Source organism: Panthera leo, chromosome B1 (genome assembly GCF_018350215.1).
Source record: "Panthera leo isolate Ple1 chromosome B1, P.leo_Ple1_pat1.1, whole genome shotgun sequence".
Lineage (NCBI taxonomy): Eukaryota > Metazoa > Chordata > Mammalia > Carnivora > Felidae > Panthera > Panthera leo.
The window spans coordinates 119,767,433-119,786,510 of record NC_056682.1 but is presented as its reverse complement, the minus strand read 5'-3'; the positions used below and the strand labels follow the sequence as shown (position 1 = coordinate 119,786,510).

At 36.2% G+C, this 19,078-nt stretch overlaps 1 protein-coding gene across 1 annotated transcript in view; it reads left to right on the top strand.

Annotated features, from left to right (window-relative positions):
• The window catches only part of BANK1 (B cell scaffold protein with ankyrin repeats 1), a 307,751-nt gene that overhangs the window by 253,876 nt on the left and 34,797 nt on the right, over positions 1-19,078 (top strand). The window contains exons 8-10 of the mRNA XM_042935819.1: positions 6,293-6,368; positions 9,619-9,930; positions 14,253-14,549. Of these exons, the coding sequence (XP_042791753.1) occupies positions 6,293-6,368; positions 9,619-9,930; positions 14,253-14,549 (685 nt within the window). The remainder of the gene's footprint in view (positions 1-6,292; positions 6,369-9,618; positions 9,931-14,252; positions 14,550-19,078) is intronic.

Genomic DNA, 19,078 nt, shown 5'->3' with positions numbered 1-19,078 from the left:
TCTGTGTCTTGTTGCATTTTTCACGTATACGTATATTTTAAAAGCTTGTTTCGTTTTGCCTTATCTATATTCCTTCTCTTACCCACAGTTGTAAAATGCTTGAGGTTTTGGATCATGCAATTTTCATATTTGCATATCCCACTCTTGCAAGTACCATGTTTTGTGCATGTGTGCTTTGGGTGTTATTACCTACTATCTTCATAGCCCTTGCCTGCAATAAAACATGTTTGCTGACATGTCTAATTCATTTTTTGAAAAATTTTAAGCACAGTTTCCCTATGCACATCATTGTTCTTGAAACTCTATACATGTTGCCTTCCATTCTTCACTTCCACTTTACTCTTTAAGATTCTTCAATCCAGTATGAATTTACCCAGTTCCATTATAATTCCCTCACCAAGATCACCAGTGACCTTGACTGAAAAATATTATGAACTGTTTTCATAGCTGTTAATTTTTCACTCTTCTGAATCGTGTAATATTGAGATTTACTTGAAATCCTCTTAGTCCATTCGGGTTGCCATAACAAAAACTGTATAAGTTGGTTCTTATAAATAACTCGTTTCTCACACTTCTGAAAACTGGGAATTCCCAGAACATGGTCCCAGCAAATTCAATATCTGATGTGGGCACTCTTCCTGGTTCATAGATAGCCACTTTTTCACTATAGCCTCATACAGTAGAATGGATAAAGGATTTCTGTAGGGTTACTTTTATAATGCACTAATCCCATTCATGAGGACCCTTCCTCGTGACCTAATCACCTCCCATAGACCCCCATGCCTAACGCCATCACTTTGAGAGAGTTTCAACATACGAATTTTCTTTGAGAGAATTTCAACATATGAATTTTGGGGTAGACACAACCATTCTCTCTCCTGATTTTTCTGGTATCTCTCCCTCTAGGTTTTCCCCTTTGCTTTTATGACTGTTCATTCTAATATCCTTTACTGAATCATAGACAATAGACCTTAGAATAGTTTGAAGCAAATGATATATCCAAGAATCATCATGATATAGATATAAAGTAAAGACAGCGGAGTGAATAAGATCACCTAAAGAAAATGCATTCTGTGAGAACAGACAAGCATGGAACCCAGGAAAAGCCAACTTGTAAAGAGGGTGGGGCAGTGCAGACTATAGACTACATAGAAAAACAACTTTTAGTTGGAAAAATATCTAAATCCTTACATTTTCATTGTGACACATTGTTTTAATATTATATCAGTGTGTGAACAAGAGAATAAACCAGTTATCCACAAGCTCCTTTCAGACTTTGGATCCTATAATTTTAAATGAAGATTAACTATTTTTTACATTTACAACTACAATCCTAACAAAAGAATGAGTTTTAATTTTATCATTCCCACTTTAGTGACAGAGATGGCTGAAGTCAAACCAAGTATATGGTCCAATAACAGTGCAGGTGCCTGATCGATGAAGCCACAACTGCGGTGGGTTTGAAACAAACACTACCAAAATAGAGCGAGAATGTGGTGACAGGGTCAGGAGCCAAGCCTAAAGTTTATGGCAGTGGTCAGAGCTGCATCATGGGCAGAGATTAAGGTCAAAACTTGTCTAAACCTGAAGCATATATCCTCAGGCTATATGCTAAAATTCTAATAAATTCTATAGAATTTATTCTATAAAGGCTATAAATTCTAATAAAATTTTGGTCTGTACTAAGGAATATGTCCACTTTTCCCCGCTCACAGCTCTGCATCTATTTTATTCTCCTTTTTCTTCTCCCAATCATGGGTGGACTTCCTATTTAATTTTTACACTCCGGATTCCAATTCCTATTATATAAAGAGAACTTTGTGGGGCACTTGGGTGGTTCAGTCGGTTAAGCATCTGACTCTTGATTTCAGCTTATGTCATGATCTCATGGTTCGTAGGATTGAGTCTCTTGTCGGGCTCCATGGTGACAGAGCGGATCCTGCTTGGGATTCCTTCTCTCCCTCTCTCTCTTCCCCTTCCCACATGCATGCACATGCTCTCTTCTCTTTCTCTCTCTCTCTCTCTCTCTCTCTCAAAATAAATAAACTTTAAACAAAAAAAGAGAATTTTCATAAGAAATTAGAAGATTCTGCTTTTAGACCATATTCCTAGATGGCCTAAGGAGAAACAAATCCTCTTAAAAGATGTAATGAGAGCTAAGATAGCATACTCCTACAATTCATCTTCAAAAAAAATTTTTTTGAGACGCTTATTCATGGCTTTAGTAAAACATTGTTCATTATTCTTAACATTTAGTAAGTATAATCTTTATTATTTCCATTGGAATATTATCTCGTATTCTGCAGCTTAGTACATACATTTTGGGTAAAATATAAAATGTTACAGGCCAATTTGTTATTCTTCGAACATATATGTCTTCTTACTCTCATTCCACAGACTGCCATGTGCTTTACAGCTGGCAAAATCGTTTAAAGTCAACACTGTGGAAAGTTGGGCAAGAGTTAAGCTAATTATAATATCTTCAGAATCTCATAACAAGATTTGGAAACCAACTGCCATGTGAAGATTGTTTTTATTCACTCCTTCAAAATCAGAATATTATGATCAATTTGTACAGTGCTGGATGCCAAGCCATGTGGAGCTTTATAAACCTTAGTCAACACGTTCTCTTCTTAGTTTATCTTTGATAATGAATGATTTTAATTTCATTAAACATTGTCTGTGGGCTGGAATATTACACTGAGCATATTCAGCTAATAGATTACATTATTTAAGCTGAATTTTTCATTTAGAGAAGTAGGACTCATGGCAAGCATCAAGATAATTTTTTAATCCAAACTCCTCATACAGAAAGCAACTTAATAAAATTTGGCACTGATTATCTGATTCTTCCTTAATTCTCCTTTTCACCTCTAAGGACTGAATTTGTGTAGTGAAGTAAGTAAAATATTGTATTCTGATCATTTTATTATTTTGTCTTCTCTTCTATAAAAAATATGAGAGTTGTGAGAATGGGAATTATGTCTCTTATTTTTAACTTATTTTCCTTAATTGCTAACAGAGTAGTTAGCACATAGTAGGCCTGCATATTTATTCAACAAATTAATGAATAAAGTCAGACTCTAGCTTTAGAAAAAGGAGCTTATTAAAGAATTACTGCTTTTTCATGCCTGTCTCTATTATCTTATAAATTATCAAAGTATTTTTAATAACAAAATCATACTGCCACACTTCAATCAGATACGAAGTTTATATTACAGTTCTTTTTCTGTCAGCAAAACTTCTAGAGGCACACAACTGAGAAGAAATAAGCTAAATAACTATTGGTTCATTCCTGATGATTTCCCCATCAAATCGATGTGATCACTGTACTTTATTAAATGTAGAATTATATTTTGTAGGATGAAGGAAAATCTAACATGTGCAGGTTACATTCATTGAGCAATTCCTATGTGGTTACAGGTACTATGTGTTTTGCTTACATTATTCTCATTTAGCCCTCTCAGCAAACTGATGGCATAGATAATACTGTTCACATTTGGCAGCATAGAATATTCAGATATAGAGTTGCCCAGTATAACACAGCTAATAAATCATGGAGCTGTGGTTTGTTCTTAGATTGACTTCACAAGCCATGCTCTGCCCACTGTACCACACAGCCAAATACTAAAGTCAGATGGCCAGCACACTTGTCTTTGAAACCATCATCGATTTCCTTCAACAGTTATTAATATGTCACCAATCTAACATATTTTTAAAAATAAATATGATTATAAGCATAAGGAATTCAGGTAAGAAACAACTATTTTGTCATTTAAACATTTCTAAAAATCTCTCATTCCTGAGAAAACGACTAATCTCTGCATAGCCCGATACACAAAATGCCAATTTTGCATGATAGTTATAAAAGTGCTCAAAACCTGTCAAACTTAGCTCCTTTTTAAATTTGGAAAGCTTCTTCCTTCAGTACATTTTTGGGCTTGCTTGTTTATTAATACAAATGTCATATAGCTTATAACATAAAAGTGATTCCATTAGATTTTAACCTCAGTACATACACATACATCTACATGCTTGCCCACAGTCTCATTATTCGTTCACAGATTTTGTGCTCATAATGTCTAGGCTTGTGAGTAGTATGTAGAAAATTTTTACATAATTTCTGAAATCTTTGAAAACAATCCCTGTTATTCTAGTAAAAACTTCCTGGATATGATTTTAAAAGTATTATGGATTTTTAAACATATTCTTGATCTATCTTATGAAATAAAGAGGTGAGGCTAATTGGAAACAAAGAATGTCTGTATTAAACAATGCATTTAATAGCAAAGCATACAAGTATCAATCAACATGTCAAAGTTATATGACTTTTCATATTAGCATTTTATTGAGTCCACCAAGGGGAAAATATGATTTAAATATGAAATGAACTTCTGCATCAGGTTAACTAATAATAATAATAATAATAATAATAATAATAAAGACACTTTTACTTTCAAGATTCCACTGGAAATCAAAGACCATGTTCCTTCTCTGGATAGCATTAAAAGAAAGAAAGAAAGAAAGAAAGAAAGAAAGAAAGAAAGAAAGAAAGAAAGAAAGAAAAGAAAAGAAAGAAAAGGAGGGAGAGAGAAAGAGGAAGGAAGGAAGGAAGAATAAATTCCATTGGGCTCCCATTGGCCAGAGTGACTGACCAATCAAATTGATGACGTCCATATATAGCTCAAATACCCTTGCATACCAAGGCTATTATAAATGTAATAATGTTTCAATATGGATGCTTCTAATTTTTAAAGGAACGTTCTAGAGGCACCTGAGTGGCTCAGTCGGTTGAGCATTGACCTTCGGCTCAGGTCATGATCTCACAGTTCGTGAGTTGGAGCCCCATATCAGACTCGCTGCTGTCAGCGCAGAGCCCGCTTCGGATCCTGTCCTCCTCTCTCTCTGCCCTCCCCTCGCAAAAATAAAACATTTTAAATAGATAAACAAATAAACAAACAAACAAAGGGACATTTAAAATGCAGAGCAAATGGACTAATCATTTAAGTTGTAGTAAGAACAAAAGCATAAATCATTTGAATAATCACTTGAGGTTCATGGTAACGAAATGTGACCTATGTTGATGCATCCAACCTCCATCTTTTTCTCTAGATGCTTTTGCACAGATAGAACTGTCCCTGGTATTACTTACTTTTCTCTAGGAGCACCAATATGTTCCCCTACTGTAGATCCCATGTCTCCTTCAGAGATTATACACAAAGACTAGCAATTCAGAGATAACAGGTTTCTGTGTTTTCTCAGTAATTCCCCCTTCTAAGTGTAGTGGAACGGACTTCAGAAAAACAAACGTAAATCCCCTTAGTCTGTTTCTTTTTTCTTTTTAAAAGATGGAAAATAGGCCATTTTGCAGTTTCACTGGCTTTCACTGTATTATTATACTTGATATAATTAAGAAGTCTTTTGAACTGGTAAAAGATACAGAAATATTTTTTTAAGTTTACTTATTCATTTTGAGATAAAGAAAGAGAGAGCCTGAGCAGGGGAGGAACAGAGAGACAGGGACAGAGAGAATCCCAAACAGGCTCCGTGCTGTCGAGTCTCAAAACAAGCCTGGAACCCATTAACCATGAGATCATGTCCTGAACCAAAACCAAGTGTCGGGCTGTCAACCAACTGAGCCATCCAGGCACCCCAGAAATATTAAAAGAAAGGAAAGAGCGTGGTTTTTAAGAGAAATAGTTGTGTTCAATTTTCAGGTCTTATTTATTGCACCTAAATTTCATGACCGTTGCTTTGAATCTTAAAGTAATTGCAGTAAGCTTCATTTTCAATCAACTTATTATTTATTGGAAATGTCTAATTGCCGCAGTATACTTTTAATACTTTATGTCATTGAACAATTGTATTGTAGCTGGCACAAATATAATAGCTGAGATATGTAGTATAAACAAAGTACTTAAAGAAATACTAAGACAATTTCTTATTTCCACAGATATTAACTTTCCATTTGATATATGTAATGATACAGATGCATTAAGATGAACGGATAGAGGCCCCTGGGTGGCTCAGTCAGTTAAGCGTCCGACTTCAGCTCAGGTCATGATCTCATGATCATGAGCTCATGATCTTCAGCTCAGGTCATGTGGGTTCGAGCCCCACATTCGACTCTGTGCTGACAGCTCAGAGCCTGGAGCCTGCTTCAGATTCTGTCTGTCTCCCTCTCACTCTGCCCCTCCCCACTCATGCTCTCTCTCTCTTTCAAAAAAATAAACATTAAAAAAAATTTTTTTAAGATGAATGGGTATTATTAAAAACATTCATTTTTTTTCAGATCCCAGAAGTTAGCAGAAATGATCAAGAAAATGACTATGAAGATGATTTTACTTCATTATTTGCATATTCTTCTAGTAAGTATTCCTGTATGTTATGAATACATGTATATATGTAACATTTATATTAAGGTACCTGTAACTGGTCAAGTAAGACCGAAGAGTGCATGGAGAGCATGGAAAGGCATTTAATTAACTGAATGTCCTCTCATTTATAATACAGTAGAGATGTTACCTCATTATCTTGCCAATTGAAATACTTCTATTAAGTTCAGTGTTGAATAATCAAACCCCAGTTTTTCCTACCCAGAGAGAATACACAAGTCAGATTGATGCAAATATTTTGACTATTTGACAACTCTGCTTTTTCAGTATTTTTTAAAACAAAGTCACATTCTTTTCAGACCTTAGTTTTCTCTGCTGGGAAATGAGAAGCTTGGACTAGGTCTCTCTCTAAGGTCCTTCCTGGCTGTCATAGGATGTGGTTCTATATTCTAATGTCTGAGGGCTAATTCAGTCTCCCTACGTGTGTATAACTACCCATTATGCCAGATTCCGCTGGTATACAATAACTTCCTTCACCAGCACATCTGAAAGGCATCCCCCCTGCAGCATTTCCAAATCCAAAATCCCTAATGCTTGGTGCTTTCAAACCTACACCACCTGCTGACTTTCCCATTTCAGTAAGTGAAGATTCTTTCCTTGTTTCATTCCGTCCAAAAACCTGGAAGTCCTTTGGCTTTTTTACTTCCTCTCTCACCCCACATCCAGCCTGTCGGAAAATAATAATGTTGACTCTACCTTCACAGCGTAGCCAGCATTCAGCGGTTCCTCAATCTTTCATTATTTACCCTAGTCCATGCTGCCATCAGCTCTTCCTTGGATTATTGCAGTGGCACAATGGTTGTCAATGAAGGACTATTTTCCACTCGAAACCGGCGATATTTGTCAATGGACAGAAGCTGTTTTATTATCATGATTTGAGAAGGGAGCTTCCCAAACTGGCATTTAGGGGGTGGACACCAGCAATTCTGCTAAATGTCCCATGATGCATAGGACGCATACCACACACAACACAGGATTATCTAGTCCGAAATCTCAGCAGCACTGCTATTAAGAAACCCTGAAATAGCAGCTTCCACATTTGCTCCTCCTAATACTCTATGCTTCGTGAAGGAACTAATCACTTTTCTGTTCCAAATTTCTCTTTACTTTCTCATCATACTTATAATCTTTATCATCGTCTAAAGATTATCCCTGGATAACCTTTTTGGTCCCATCTCTGACCCCTGTCTTGTTTGTTCGCAGCCACAGTGACATCTCACATATCAAGCATGCTCTTACCCTGGGGCATTGCCCTCTGAACACTGCACAGTTGATGCTCAATAACCATTATTGACCACTAGTTTTTCAAATGGTAGGCTGATCTGCAAATCAGATAAAATTAAATATAATGTCTTAACTAGCACACTTTGGCAAATCAGGAAACAACCTGAAAAGTTATGGCATAACACAAAACAATGCTAAAGTAATGAATTAATGCACTGAGTTTTAAAGCCATACATTTTATTTTTATTTTTGACAGTAATAAAACGGATGATACAGGCCATCATTGATAATGACCATTTATTTATTATGAAATTTAATCCTCAGAAGAACTTCCTATAAAGAGAAAAACATGATAGAGAACAACCTCATTTCTAAAGACCATTTGGACCTGGAATTTTCTTGTTTAGGAAATTCTGTGTGACTGGACTCAGGGAGCATGGCACACCTAAGCAGATTTCCATTAGTATCACGATCACTGTGAAGTTGCCAAAACTCACTGACCTACTACATCCAACCCCCCGCCCAGGGCTGGATTCCAGGTTTGGGCATTTTTGACAGAGACCAAGTAGACTTTGTTGCTTAGACGGTGTAAACATAAAGCATAAATACTGAATACATAAGCATGAGGGTGGCTACAAGTAATTTCCTATAGTTGATGATCAATTTGCCCAGACAGAAATCGTGAAGTCCCTTTGCTAGCCTGAGCAGTCATTTCTTTCCAGTCACTTTAGTGTCTACTCTGTCAGTATTTCTAGAAACTACTTTATTTTGGGCTCAGTGTTTGGTGTTAGAGGTAGAAAGATGAATGAGATCTGTGCAAGAATGAATGGCTGGTTGCTCTGCCCAACCTACTAATTAAAGAGTCTTGGTCTGTAGTTCTAATACGGAAGTTGTATCTTTCTTCTTTCTCACGTAGAAAGAAAGAACAATAAAAAATAAAATTCCACATAGAAATATGGGGTACCATCATGGGCATGATTTTTCTTCATGACTGATTTTCTCCCATAACTGAAAAGTTTCTACAGCATAACTCTTTGTTGTTTAAAAAAAAAAAAAAAAGGCCTTTTTCTCCATACTCTGCCAATTGGCTTCTTTAGTTCTATTTCAGCTTAGCAACACTAAAACAACAGTCATTTGCTTGTCTATTGCACTGACAGTGACAGTAATTCACATATTCCTTCCAATCTAGAGATTCCAAGGTCGTTTTAAAGTTTTGTGAATCCTTTATTTAAAGCGGAATTTTTATGAAAATTTAAACAACAAAATCTTAAGATTTGAAGTTACTGCATTATAGTATCTTTTTTCAGTTTTCTTCCTGGGTATTTATTGTGTACATTATAAAAACAAATGATGGAATCATGATTCTTAGGATGGAGGGAATTTGGATTATTTGGTTAAGTTTCAGGATAGGATATATTTCATAGATGATAGAACTGAATCTTAGAAAGATTTTCCTACCATTGGTGATTTGGATGCTTCTCCACCAAACAATAACACTTTCCTCAAGTAATGTTTTCAAGAGTTAAGATATAATCTGGTGATAATTATATATTAAAATAGTCACTAAGTAAGAGGACAGAGTCACTTTTATTGCATTATTTACAAGCAAGTTAAGGTTTATCATTTTTCCTTGAATTTAGCTTTTCCATAACTTACTTACCACTTCTTAGGTCAGTTATGCTGTTTTCTAATAAAAATGCAGTCATGCAGTCATATATGAGTCTGCTCAAACAATAACTCTAGAGAATCCAAGTGTTATTGTATGTATGAGTGTGTCAAATTGTGAGGTAGCAAGATATAAGGAAGCTTTAACTGTTCGTTTGGTATTTTAAAAGCCCAAGAATGACTGTTCGCTAAAATTATGCATTTGTCAGCTTTCCACTGTATCAGATCATAAAAGTTTTATTAGCAGTACTGTCACTTCTGTATGAAATTAGAAAATATGAAATGCCTCCAGATGGTGTGTTTAAATGAAATCTACTGTCTTCATCATAAACAGCCATACAGAACCCAGCATTTCATCCTGAAGGTGGACAGACATACAGGCAGTGGGCAGAAGGAGCTGAGGCAGATGAACTGGCAAAGGAAGATAAAGAGGGTGAATCGAGCACAGAGGCCGAGCACAGCCTAGCAGAGGTTGGGGTTGGCACTTCTGCGAACCAGTATGATGATGACTTCTATGTGTTCGTTCCTGGAGACAATCCAGAACATACTTCACGAGAGCCACTCGTCAGCAACAGACCACCTCCCCCCCCTCCACGACCTGTAGCTGCTGCCTTCCCACTGGAAAAACCTCACTGCACATTGCAGGGTAAGTTTAAGGGTTAAAACAACAACAACAAAAGTTTGACGGGCTTCCATAGCATATAGTGCAGTGGCAAATCTGTACGGGGAAGATCAGCGTTTAAACCCAAGAACAACTTTCTTGCTGTTCCTTTAAGGCCTCAGAAATCAGGCGATAGATACCTGCCATTCATTCACTTTCCCTTTCTTCCTCCCCCCTCCCTCCCTCCCTCCCTCCCTCTCTCTCTCTTTCTTTCTTTCTTCTTCTTTCCTTCTTTTCTTTTCTTCCTTCCTTCTTTCCTTCTTTTCTTTCTTCCTTCCTTCCTCTCTCCCTCTTTCTTTCTTTCTTTCTTTCTTTCTTTCTTTCTTTCTTTCTCTCTATCCTCCCTTTCGTTCCCTTTCCTACCACCTTTCCTTCCTCCTTCCCTCCCTTCCTTTCTTTCAGAGCAGTCTCATTACAAAGCTTCAAGTAGAGAAATAAAACTTGGAAGGAGTCTGTACTCCTTCACGTAAAATGAACCTCAAGCATCATGTGGAAAACTAAATGACAACTTTCCTTTTAAAAAAAAAAAGTCATCTGGCAAAGGAAAAGGCTAACGTTTTACAGATTTGAAAATGACCTTGGGCACATCACTCAGTTGGTAGCTGCAGGGGAAGCAAGTGGTAAAGGGTTTCTCACACTGCACTGAGACCAAAGCCTAAGAACACTAAATATATTGCTAACGTGGAAGAACAGTTAAATGGCTGTGATTGCATTTGTTCCCAGATACAAGATTTACCATGTGTAATGGGGGCAGGAGTCGGGGGGAGGACAGGGGTGGTGTGGGTAGTATCGACAGGAGCTTCCATATTGGGCTTTCTGGCTGGAATGTTCAACAGCCTAACAGACTTCTATCTCCAGGCTCACTCTTACAGTCACTAATGATCACCGACATTATTGATTACTATTTTACACGTACTTTCCAAATTCAAACAGTGTTCTTACAATGAACTTTTAATAAGGTGAAAGAAACATCTATTATTAAAACTCTGTTTGCCATTGTACTTTAGCTGTTGAATCCTAGAGGGCTATAAAGTATAATAAACACTGTTTCAAAAAGTGAATTAGAAGCCATGAAATTTAGCATTTATATCCTTGAAGGTCGTGTCTCTCTAAAGGTTCAAGTTGATGAACATAAACCTTTACTAAGGTCATGCACTGTACTCAGAGATGAAAAGTCCTGCTTAATGGAAAGTAAGGAAAACCTAATGGGCACTCCTCTGATTCTTTCATTCATTCAACAAATATGTGTTGATTACCTACTATGTGCCAATGGTCTCTGAGAGACCGTTGTGATAGATCAGGGAGGTAGGTGTATCAATACTGGGGGTGGGGAGAGAGACATAGGTAAGCAGTACCCTGTCAATAAAATTCTTGTATATTTTCTCACTTTTTACAGATATGAATAATTTTATGTAATTATTAAAATAAATTGTAAAGAAGACAAACTTGTCTTCTGTCAAGTTAAATCTCTTAAAGGAACTAATAATAAATTGTGTTTTCCCTAATGTAAATTTTTATATGCCGTATGTTGGTTAGAAGGCCTAAAACTACAGAGAGCAATCACCAGATTTCTAATACCAGAAGTGTAATGTTGGCAAGTATATCTTCTGAAAAGTACCAAATACAAGAAGCAAAATAAAACAAAATCCACACTTTTTATTTTAAAACCTTATACTTTTACATCTGATATGCAGTGTTAGTTTTGACCACATGTTTTCATCGGGCTAATATTGGAAGTAATGGAAAATAACATGTCAATATTTTTTCTTAAAGTTCTTTGATTACAGCCTTTGAAAATAATCCTGGAAGCTACCACTTTTTCTTTTTCTTTCTTTCTTTTTCTTTCTTTCTTTCTTTCTTTCTTTCTTTCTTTCTTTCTTTCTTTTTTTCTTTCTTTCTTTCTTTCTTTTGCCAGGGAATTTGTGTGGAGTCTTTGATTTTAGCTAGTGATACCTTCAGAATTGTTTTCTGGGATGAGTTTCCTTATGCCCTCAAATTACCAAAAGAGGAAGGGCCACCTCCCCATATCCCAGATGCCCCAGGATGGATTTATGGACATATTCGCTGGAGGAAAAAAAATAATATAAAACACTGTAGAACACTTGTCAGTTTATGAAGAACACATTGTCCCTCTTTCTCTCCAGAACACACTTGCAAGGCAACAATCGCTATTATTCCTCTTTGACTCAGACCCAAGACCATAAAGCCTGTAATTAAACTGTATCAAATACTTCTATAAACCAGTTTCCTTGGCTTTTAAGATTCTTCTCTTTGTTACACAGTCTGCTACTATCGTTTTTTTCAAAAATTAGAATGATAGGAATGATTTTGTTTCATCTTTATCTCCTGATGCACAACTTGAATTGAGGATGCTAGGCCCCGTTCTGACATGAAAAGTAGAATCAGATACATTGGGAAATAAAAAAGAAAAATGTATTATTTCTGCTACAAGCCCAACTTTAGAAAGAGTTGGGAAGGAGGGTGGGTGGAGAAACAAAGAGTTTAACAGCTCAGGAAATGGGTTGATCAAAGTAAGATAGTTGACACATTCCTCTAAAAATGAAACACTGTAAAAATGTTTCCCACACACTTAATCTGGTTTCACCTGTTATGCTGTCAGTGAAACAGAAGTCATGAAGTCAAAATCTCAGTACCATATTATTCATAAGGAGAAAGGAAAATCATGCAGATTTGGAAGTTGGTGGTAGGCAATTAGGCATTACTTCTTGGCTTAAACTAATTGAAACAATCGGATCTAAGACTGGTTGGGGAAGGATCTTGGCCTCTCCTCATGAGCCTACCCATACAATTGCTGAACTACTGAAAATAATATATTTTTATTTGTTCTACAACTTGTCATTCTCCTTAGCTTCCACATCTTTCCACTAAAAGAGCCATAAGTAACCTAGAAATCATTTGGTCAGATTGTCACCAAAGAGGAAGGAGAGTAGTTCTCCCTTAGGTCACATGCATGATCTCTCAGAACAACCCAGAAAAGCAATGATTTTTAAGTCGATAACTTTAATTCTTTCCATTTTATTGTTTTCATTAATGCTTTAAGCAAAACATTTGTGAATAGTCTAATGTTTGGGGCACCTGGGTGGCTCAGTCAGTTGAGCATCTCGGCTCAAATTATGATCTCGCAGTCCGTGAGTTCAAGACCCATGTCAGGCTCTGTGCTGACAGCTCAGAGCCTGGAGCCTGCTTCAGATTCTGTGTCCCTCTGTCTCTGCCCCTCCTCCATTTTCTCTCTCTCTCTCTTTCTGTCTCTCTTTCTCTCAAAAATAAACATTAAAAAATTTTAAGTCTTTTAATAAAAATTTTCATTAATAAAAATTTTCATACTTATTAACCAAAGAATGTGATACTTTGTCTTCTAAATAACTGCTACTAAAATATTTTAATACATTCTTTAAAAAATATGTAAAGATTCTGCTGAGTTTTAAAACCATAAAAGATTAGTCTTTTCATATGAATTAATCTTTAAGCCTTTGATTATCCATGCCATCATGTCACAAACCCTGCTTTCGATGTCCTTTATCTAAGAATGAGGTTCATGCTGACTTCTAGAAATCAAGAGTTACATTTTTGAAACTCAGTTTGTCAAACCACTGTGAGACTTACTGTAAGAAAGCGAGTAATGGCACGTTTGGCTATTCCCCCCTGTCATTTTCAGAGAAATTGAATGTTAGGCAAAATACCCAGTGCAAGCCCTATGAATGGTAAAATGACTTCAAATGGAAAAAAAAAATCTTAGCATATTCTGCCTGAAAAATAAGTTTTCAAAGCATTTGGAATGGAGGCTTAGTTTTGTCCTTCAATTTTCTGGTATTAAATCCCTTGTAAACTATGTGCTTATATTTAGCATATATTTATGTGCTTATTTATATGTTTTCAAAGAAATATGTGTTTTAAACACTTTTTTTAAGATTTTTTTTCTGGTTGTGAAATGTTTTATTTTTTTTTAAGTTGTTATTTTACTTCCAATTAGTTCACACGGTGTAAGATTTTATTTTTAAGTAATCTCTACACCCAGTGTGAGGCTCGACCTTACAACCCTGAATACCAAGTGTCACATGCTCTACTGACTGAGCCAGCCAGGCACCTCTAACAAACTTTTTTTTAAACAAAGGTAATAATTACAAACTGCAGGAGAATGGTAGTAAATTATATAGTTCACTCTTCTTTTTGAAATCTATAGGATAATATACAAATTATTCAGGGGGGAAGTTTCAAGAAAGTGACAGAAGGACATCAGTAATACTGCATGTAAGAGAAGAGTAACCACCACCTAAATATTTCATAAGCAGGGAAAATGGTGGAAGGCCAAATGGAAAGAAGTCAAAACTGGTGTGATCTCGGAGCAAGACAGGAAACAGGAGGTGAGACCAAAGAAGAAAGGAGAGAAAATGAAGAGGAGAAAGAGGAAGACCCATATACATTTGCTGAGATTGAAGACAGTGATTATGACATGATATTGGCCAATATGAGTACAAAGAAAAAAAATGGGAGTTGGTCTTTTATCATAAACAGACCTCCTGCCCCTACACCTCGACCCACAAATATCCCTCCAAAAGAGGAAACCACACCTTACATAGCTCAAGGTAATGTTTTTTGTTGTTTGTGTGTGTGTGAATGCTTTGAGGGTGGGAGGAGTTGTCCTGTTTTTTGGTGGAGTCAGAAACCCCATGGATGGAATATTCTTTTCAAGTCATAGGTGAGTTTTACTGGCACGTTTTTAAATATAGAAACACAATGAATAAAGAGAATAAGAATAACGATAGGGTTCTGGTTTCTAGTTCTTCATTAAGAAGTACCCAAAGACATGAAACCACAGCTTATGTGCAGAAATTCTATTTGAAACTTTTTCTATAATTCTACAAGAGGAAAGCTCACCTCCTATGAATAATGTGCAATACAAGAAAAAGACGGAAGTACTTCTTACCACAACTTTACTTTTTGCTCCTAATTCCACTTAAAACAACTTTAAAAACTGAAAAAGTTGTGAATACTAGAATCTCAGATATGCAACTCCAATTACTCTCTTAATTTTTTACCCCAACAATCTGCCGTAGAATTTCTACTGCATTTTAGACTCCAATTCTTCTTCCTCATTTTCTACTCAGTTGAATCTAAATTTAAAAAAAAAAACTAAAAAATTGTTGAGCTTTTGTATATCTATAGCCTCAGCAAGGTATACTTACTCTATTGTTATTTTCCAGCACTCTTCTATACTGTTTGGTTGGATGTACTCCATGAATCCATAGTGTCTGCGAGATGACTTTTATTTATCAGCTCATTGTATGCACATGGACTGAGTGCCTTTTTGGGCTAAAATACCATCCTAGGGACTGAGAAAATGGCATAAAACAATTTCTTCATCCTGGAAGAGTCCCTAAGTGGCAGATATGCAAATACATACCTAGAGTACAATGTGACACTTTATTACAGATTTTTGAACAGAATGGAACACAAACACAATGTTTGAGGGATAACTAAAGCTGAGAAGCAATAGATTATATATTCAAACAATTCGAACCAAGTACTCCAACAGAACATTTAAATATATACCGCAAACCTACAGAAAAGAAGCACAAGTTACTCATCTATGCTTAATATGTTCCAAAAAAACCACTCCATTGCTTGTGCATTATGTATTGGGAAATATATAATTTGTATAAGAAAATTTATCAAGTACGTGTAAAGTTAATTACCAGTGTACAATGTACTTACTCAACAGTGATCTGCTGACAATGTTCAAGAAACTATTACAAATTAGAAAATAACAAATTAATAAATGTGTCAGCTAAAATAAAATATCAGCTGGAACAATCATCTAAATTATGTCAGGGAGTAGGTGCAATTAGAAATTCTTAGATTGTCGAATATAGTGACCTCTAGAATACTACTAGGCCTTAGACAGGGATACTACTTCCCAATAAATATTTAAAAAAAATTTTTTTAATGTTTATTTTTTTTTGAAGGGGAGAGAGAGACAGAGCACGAGTGGGGGAGGGGCAGAGAGCGAGGGAGACACAGAATCTGAAGCAGGCTCCAGGCTCTGAGCTGTGAACTCACAAGCTGTGAGATCATGACCTGAGCCGAAGTCGGATGCCCAACCGACTGAGCCTCCCAGGCGCCCCACCACTAAATATTTTTTTAAAGAAAGAAAATAGACACAGCTCAACACAAGCATTTAGTTTTATTCTAGAAGTTTCTGAAGAGGTACATTGTCTTCTATATCCCATTCCTTGGGGTGTTCTCAGGACCACAGGTAGAGACTCCCATGTTGCGATGTTCTACTTTTTGCATTTTATCTTCCCATTCTTTTATTGGCTGTCATATTCTCATTTTCTGTTTGGTTGGGTGTATTGCACAACTCCATAGTGTCTGAGAGATGACCTCTACATATCAGTACCTTGTATGAACATGCATTTCGGGTCTCAATTTGTTATTTTTGTATATTTATTTTCTCTTTCTTTGGAAGTGGTGAGGGCAGTGGAATTCAATACCTTTGTTACTGTTTTCTTTTATTTTGTTCTGATTTGATTTTTTAAATTTTTGTGATTTTAATTGTTCTGTAGTTTTCATATTATCTCTATTACCTTTGTTTGCTTTTTGTGCTATCTGGAATGCTTGATACATCCATCAAATATCTTAACTTGCTTTTATGAAGCTCCAAAAACCTAAATGGAAACTCTACTTATTAATTTGTGGACTGCATTAGAAGGGGAGATAAACAACTTTTTCACTGAATTACCTACCCCACAATGTTAGTTTATATAGATCTATTTTTCTATCCTTTTCAGTTTTCCTAGAATAAAGTCCAAAACTCCAACCTACTTTATATGTCTGGTTGCCAGAACTCTGAGATGAAGTGTGGGAAGGAACTGGGAAATTTCACTATTTAGAATGCATAATTCAACTTGTTCTCCTTGTGTTCAGCCCAGTGTGTAACTCTTGTGACCCACTGTGCCTCGTGTCCATGGCCAGAACTACTTTTGTTCGGTTTCTCCAAAGAATAAACCTTCCATCATGGATGATTGCCTCAGTTCATTGGAGAAGGACTTTGGAGCTATGATTGCTTTAGACCTTTAGTTTATCCCACATTAAATAAGAGAACTGAGATGATTTTTCTCCTGGTTCATTTATTCATTAATTACATAAAGATGTATTGAGTACCAGATGATAAAATCTTTCTGTGTATTAATTAATTCCCTACAAGACAATGGTACAATTTGTCATACACACACACATACCCCCCCCACACACACACAGAAACTTTAAAGAATCTTAGAAATCTTGAGTTTCTAAGAAATTTTTGAAACTATTTATCTCACCTATTGCAAGTTTGACACCCTTCAATCTTTATAAGAAATCTTTCTACTTCAATTATACAATGTGGTTTGTTCTCACTCTATTTGAGTTTTATGAAGACAGGTACCAGGGTTACAATATGTGGGGTTTTTGTTTTCATATTTTTTTGCACTTAAGTATATAAAAGCATATATGGGTTTTACCCCATATCCCAAATCAGTAGCAAAATATGAACTGTAAATGAGATCACCACAGTTCCTTTCCATTATTTCTTCCTTTCCTCTTTCACTGAGACAGACTTGCTTGCCTCTTCCTTTTATGCTATTGATTGTTGATCATTCTGTTCCCACATTAGGAAAACATTGCCTCATCAGCTAATTCTTGATGTTCTTTGCATTTCACAGGGTAAGAGTCTTTCATCACATCTTTGCTTTTTTTTTTTCCATAGCTCAGGCAGCTCTATTAAATAAAATTGCCATCATTTCCCAGAAAGCCACCCATTCAATTAGAAGAACATTAATTTGCCCCAATTCTTGCCAGAGCACAGAAGTAGTAGCAGAATGTTGGCACATACAGAGTGTGTTAACGTAGCCAAAGAGAAGGGTGTAGAATAGGAGATGGAAGAAGAATTCAGGATGCACAATCCCAACTTACTATTTCAGAAATTCAAGAAAGTACTAGCAAGGAAACTGGGCAGATAAACCAGAGAGATACAGTAAAATTATGTTGGCTTTTGTGAGATAATAGAAAATATGTATGTTTATGTCCACCCCCAATTCCTGGCACAGGACTCCTGAAACCTTGTAATTTCCTCAAGTTATTTCCTGGATGGCAGGAGTGTTTTTTGCTCTAAAGAGGAAACCCTGAATGGGCTCCTGGATGAGGGCTAGGCATTAAATACACCAAGTCATGATTAGCAGCAAGGAATCTTCAGCCCCAGTCCCCCATTTTCTGGAGAAGGGCGAAGGACTTCTTGATCAATTGTGCCTATGTGAGAAAGTCTCCATAAAATCCTACTAGTAGGAGATTCCCAGAGACTCCATGTTGGCAAACAAATCCACACAGGAAGGGTGATACATCCCTACTTGATGGGAACAGAAGCTCCTACACTTGGGACCCTCCCAGACTTTGCCCTATGGATTTTTTCATCTAGCTATTCACCTGTACCCTTTATCATATCCTTTAATATATTGGTAAATGTAAGTAAATGTTTTTATGAAGTCTGTGAGCCACCCTAACAAATTAATTGAACCTGAAGAGGGAATCATGGGGATCTCCAATTTATAGCCAAATTAGACAGAAGCTATGGATAACCTAGGAATCTACTACTAATGATTGGCATCTGAAGTAGAGTAGAAGCAGTCTTGTGGAACTGAGCCCTCATACTGTGAGATCTGACACTATCACCAGGTAGATAGTATCAGAATTGAGTTAAATTGTAGGACACTCAACTGGTGTCATAAATTGCTTGATGGGGGAAAAACTCCACATGTTTGGTGACCATAAATGAAGTTGAGTGTTATGAGTGTGGCAGAAGTGTGAAAGAAAAGAAGACACACATAAAAGACACAGGAGGAAAACTGAGTTTCCCCATTACACCTTTGCAGAAAGTATTGAGATTCAGCCGATATTATCTAAACAAATAATGTCATATATCTGAGATTCAATTTTCTCATTGTAAGTTTGGGGTAAAAATAATATCTACCTCAAAGATTGTTGTAATCTTTAAGGGAGATAAAATTAACAATAATTACCCAGCACAATATTTGGTATGTGACATACACTCAATAGATCATAATTAAAAGCAATTCTACTT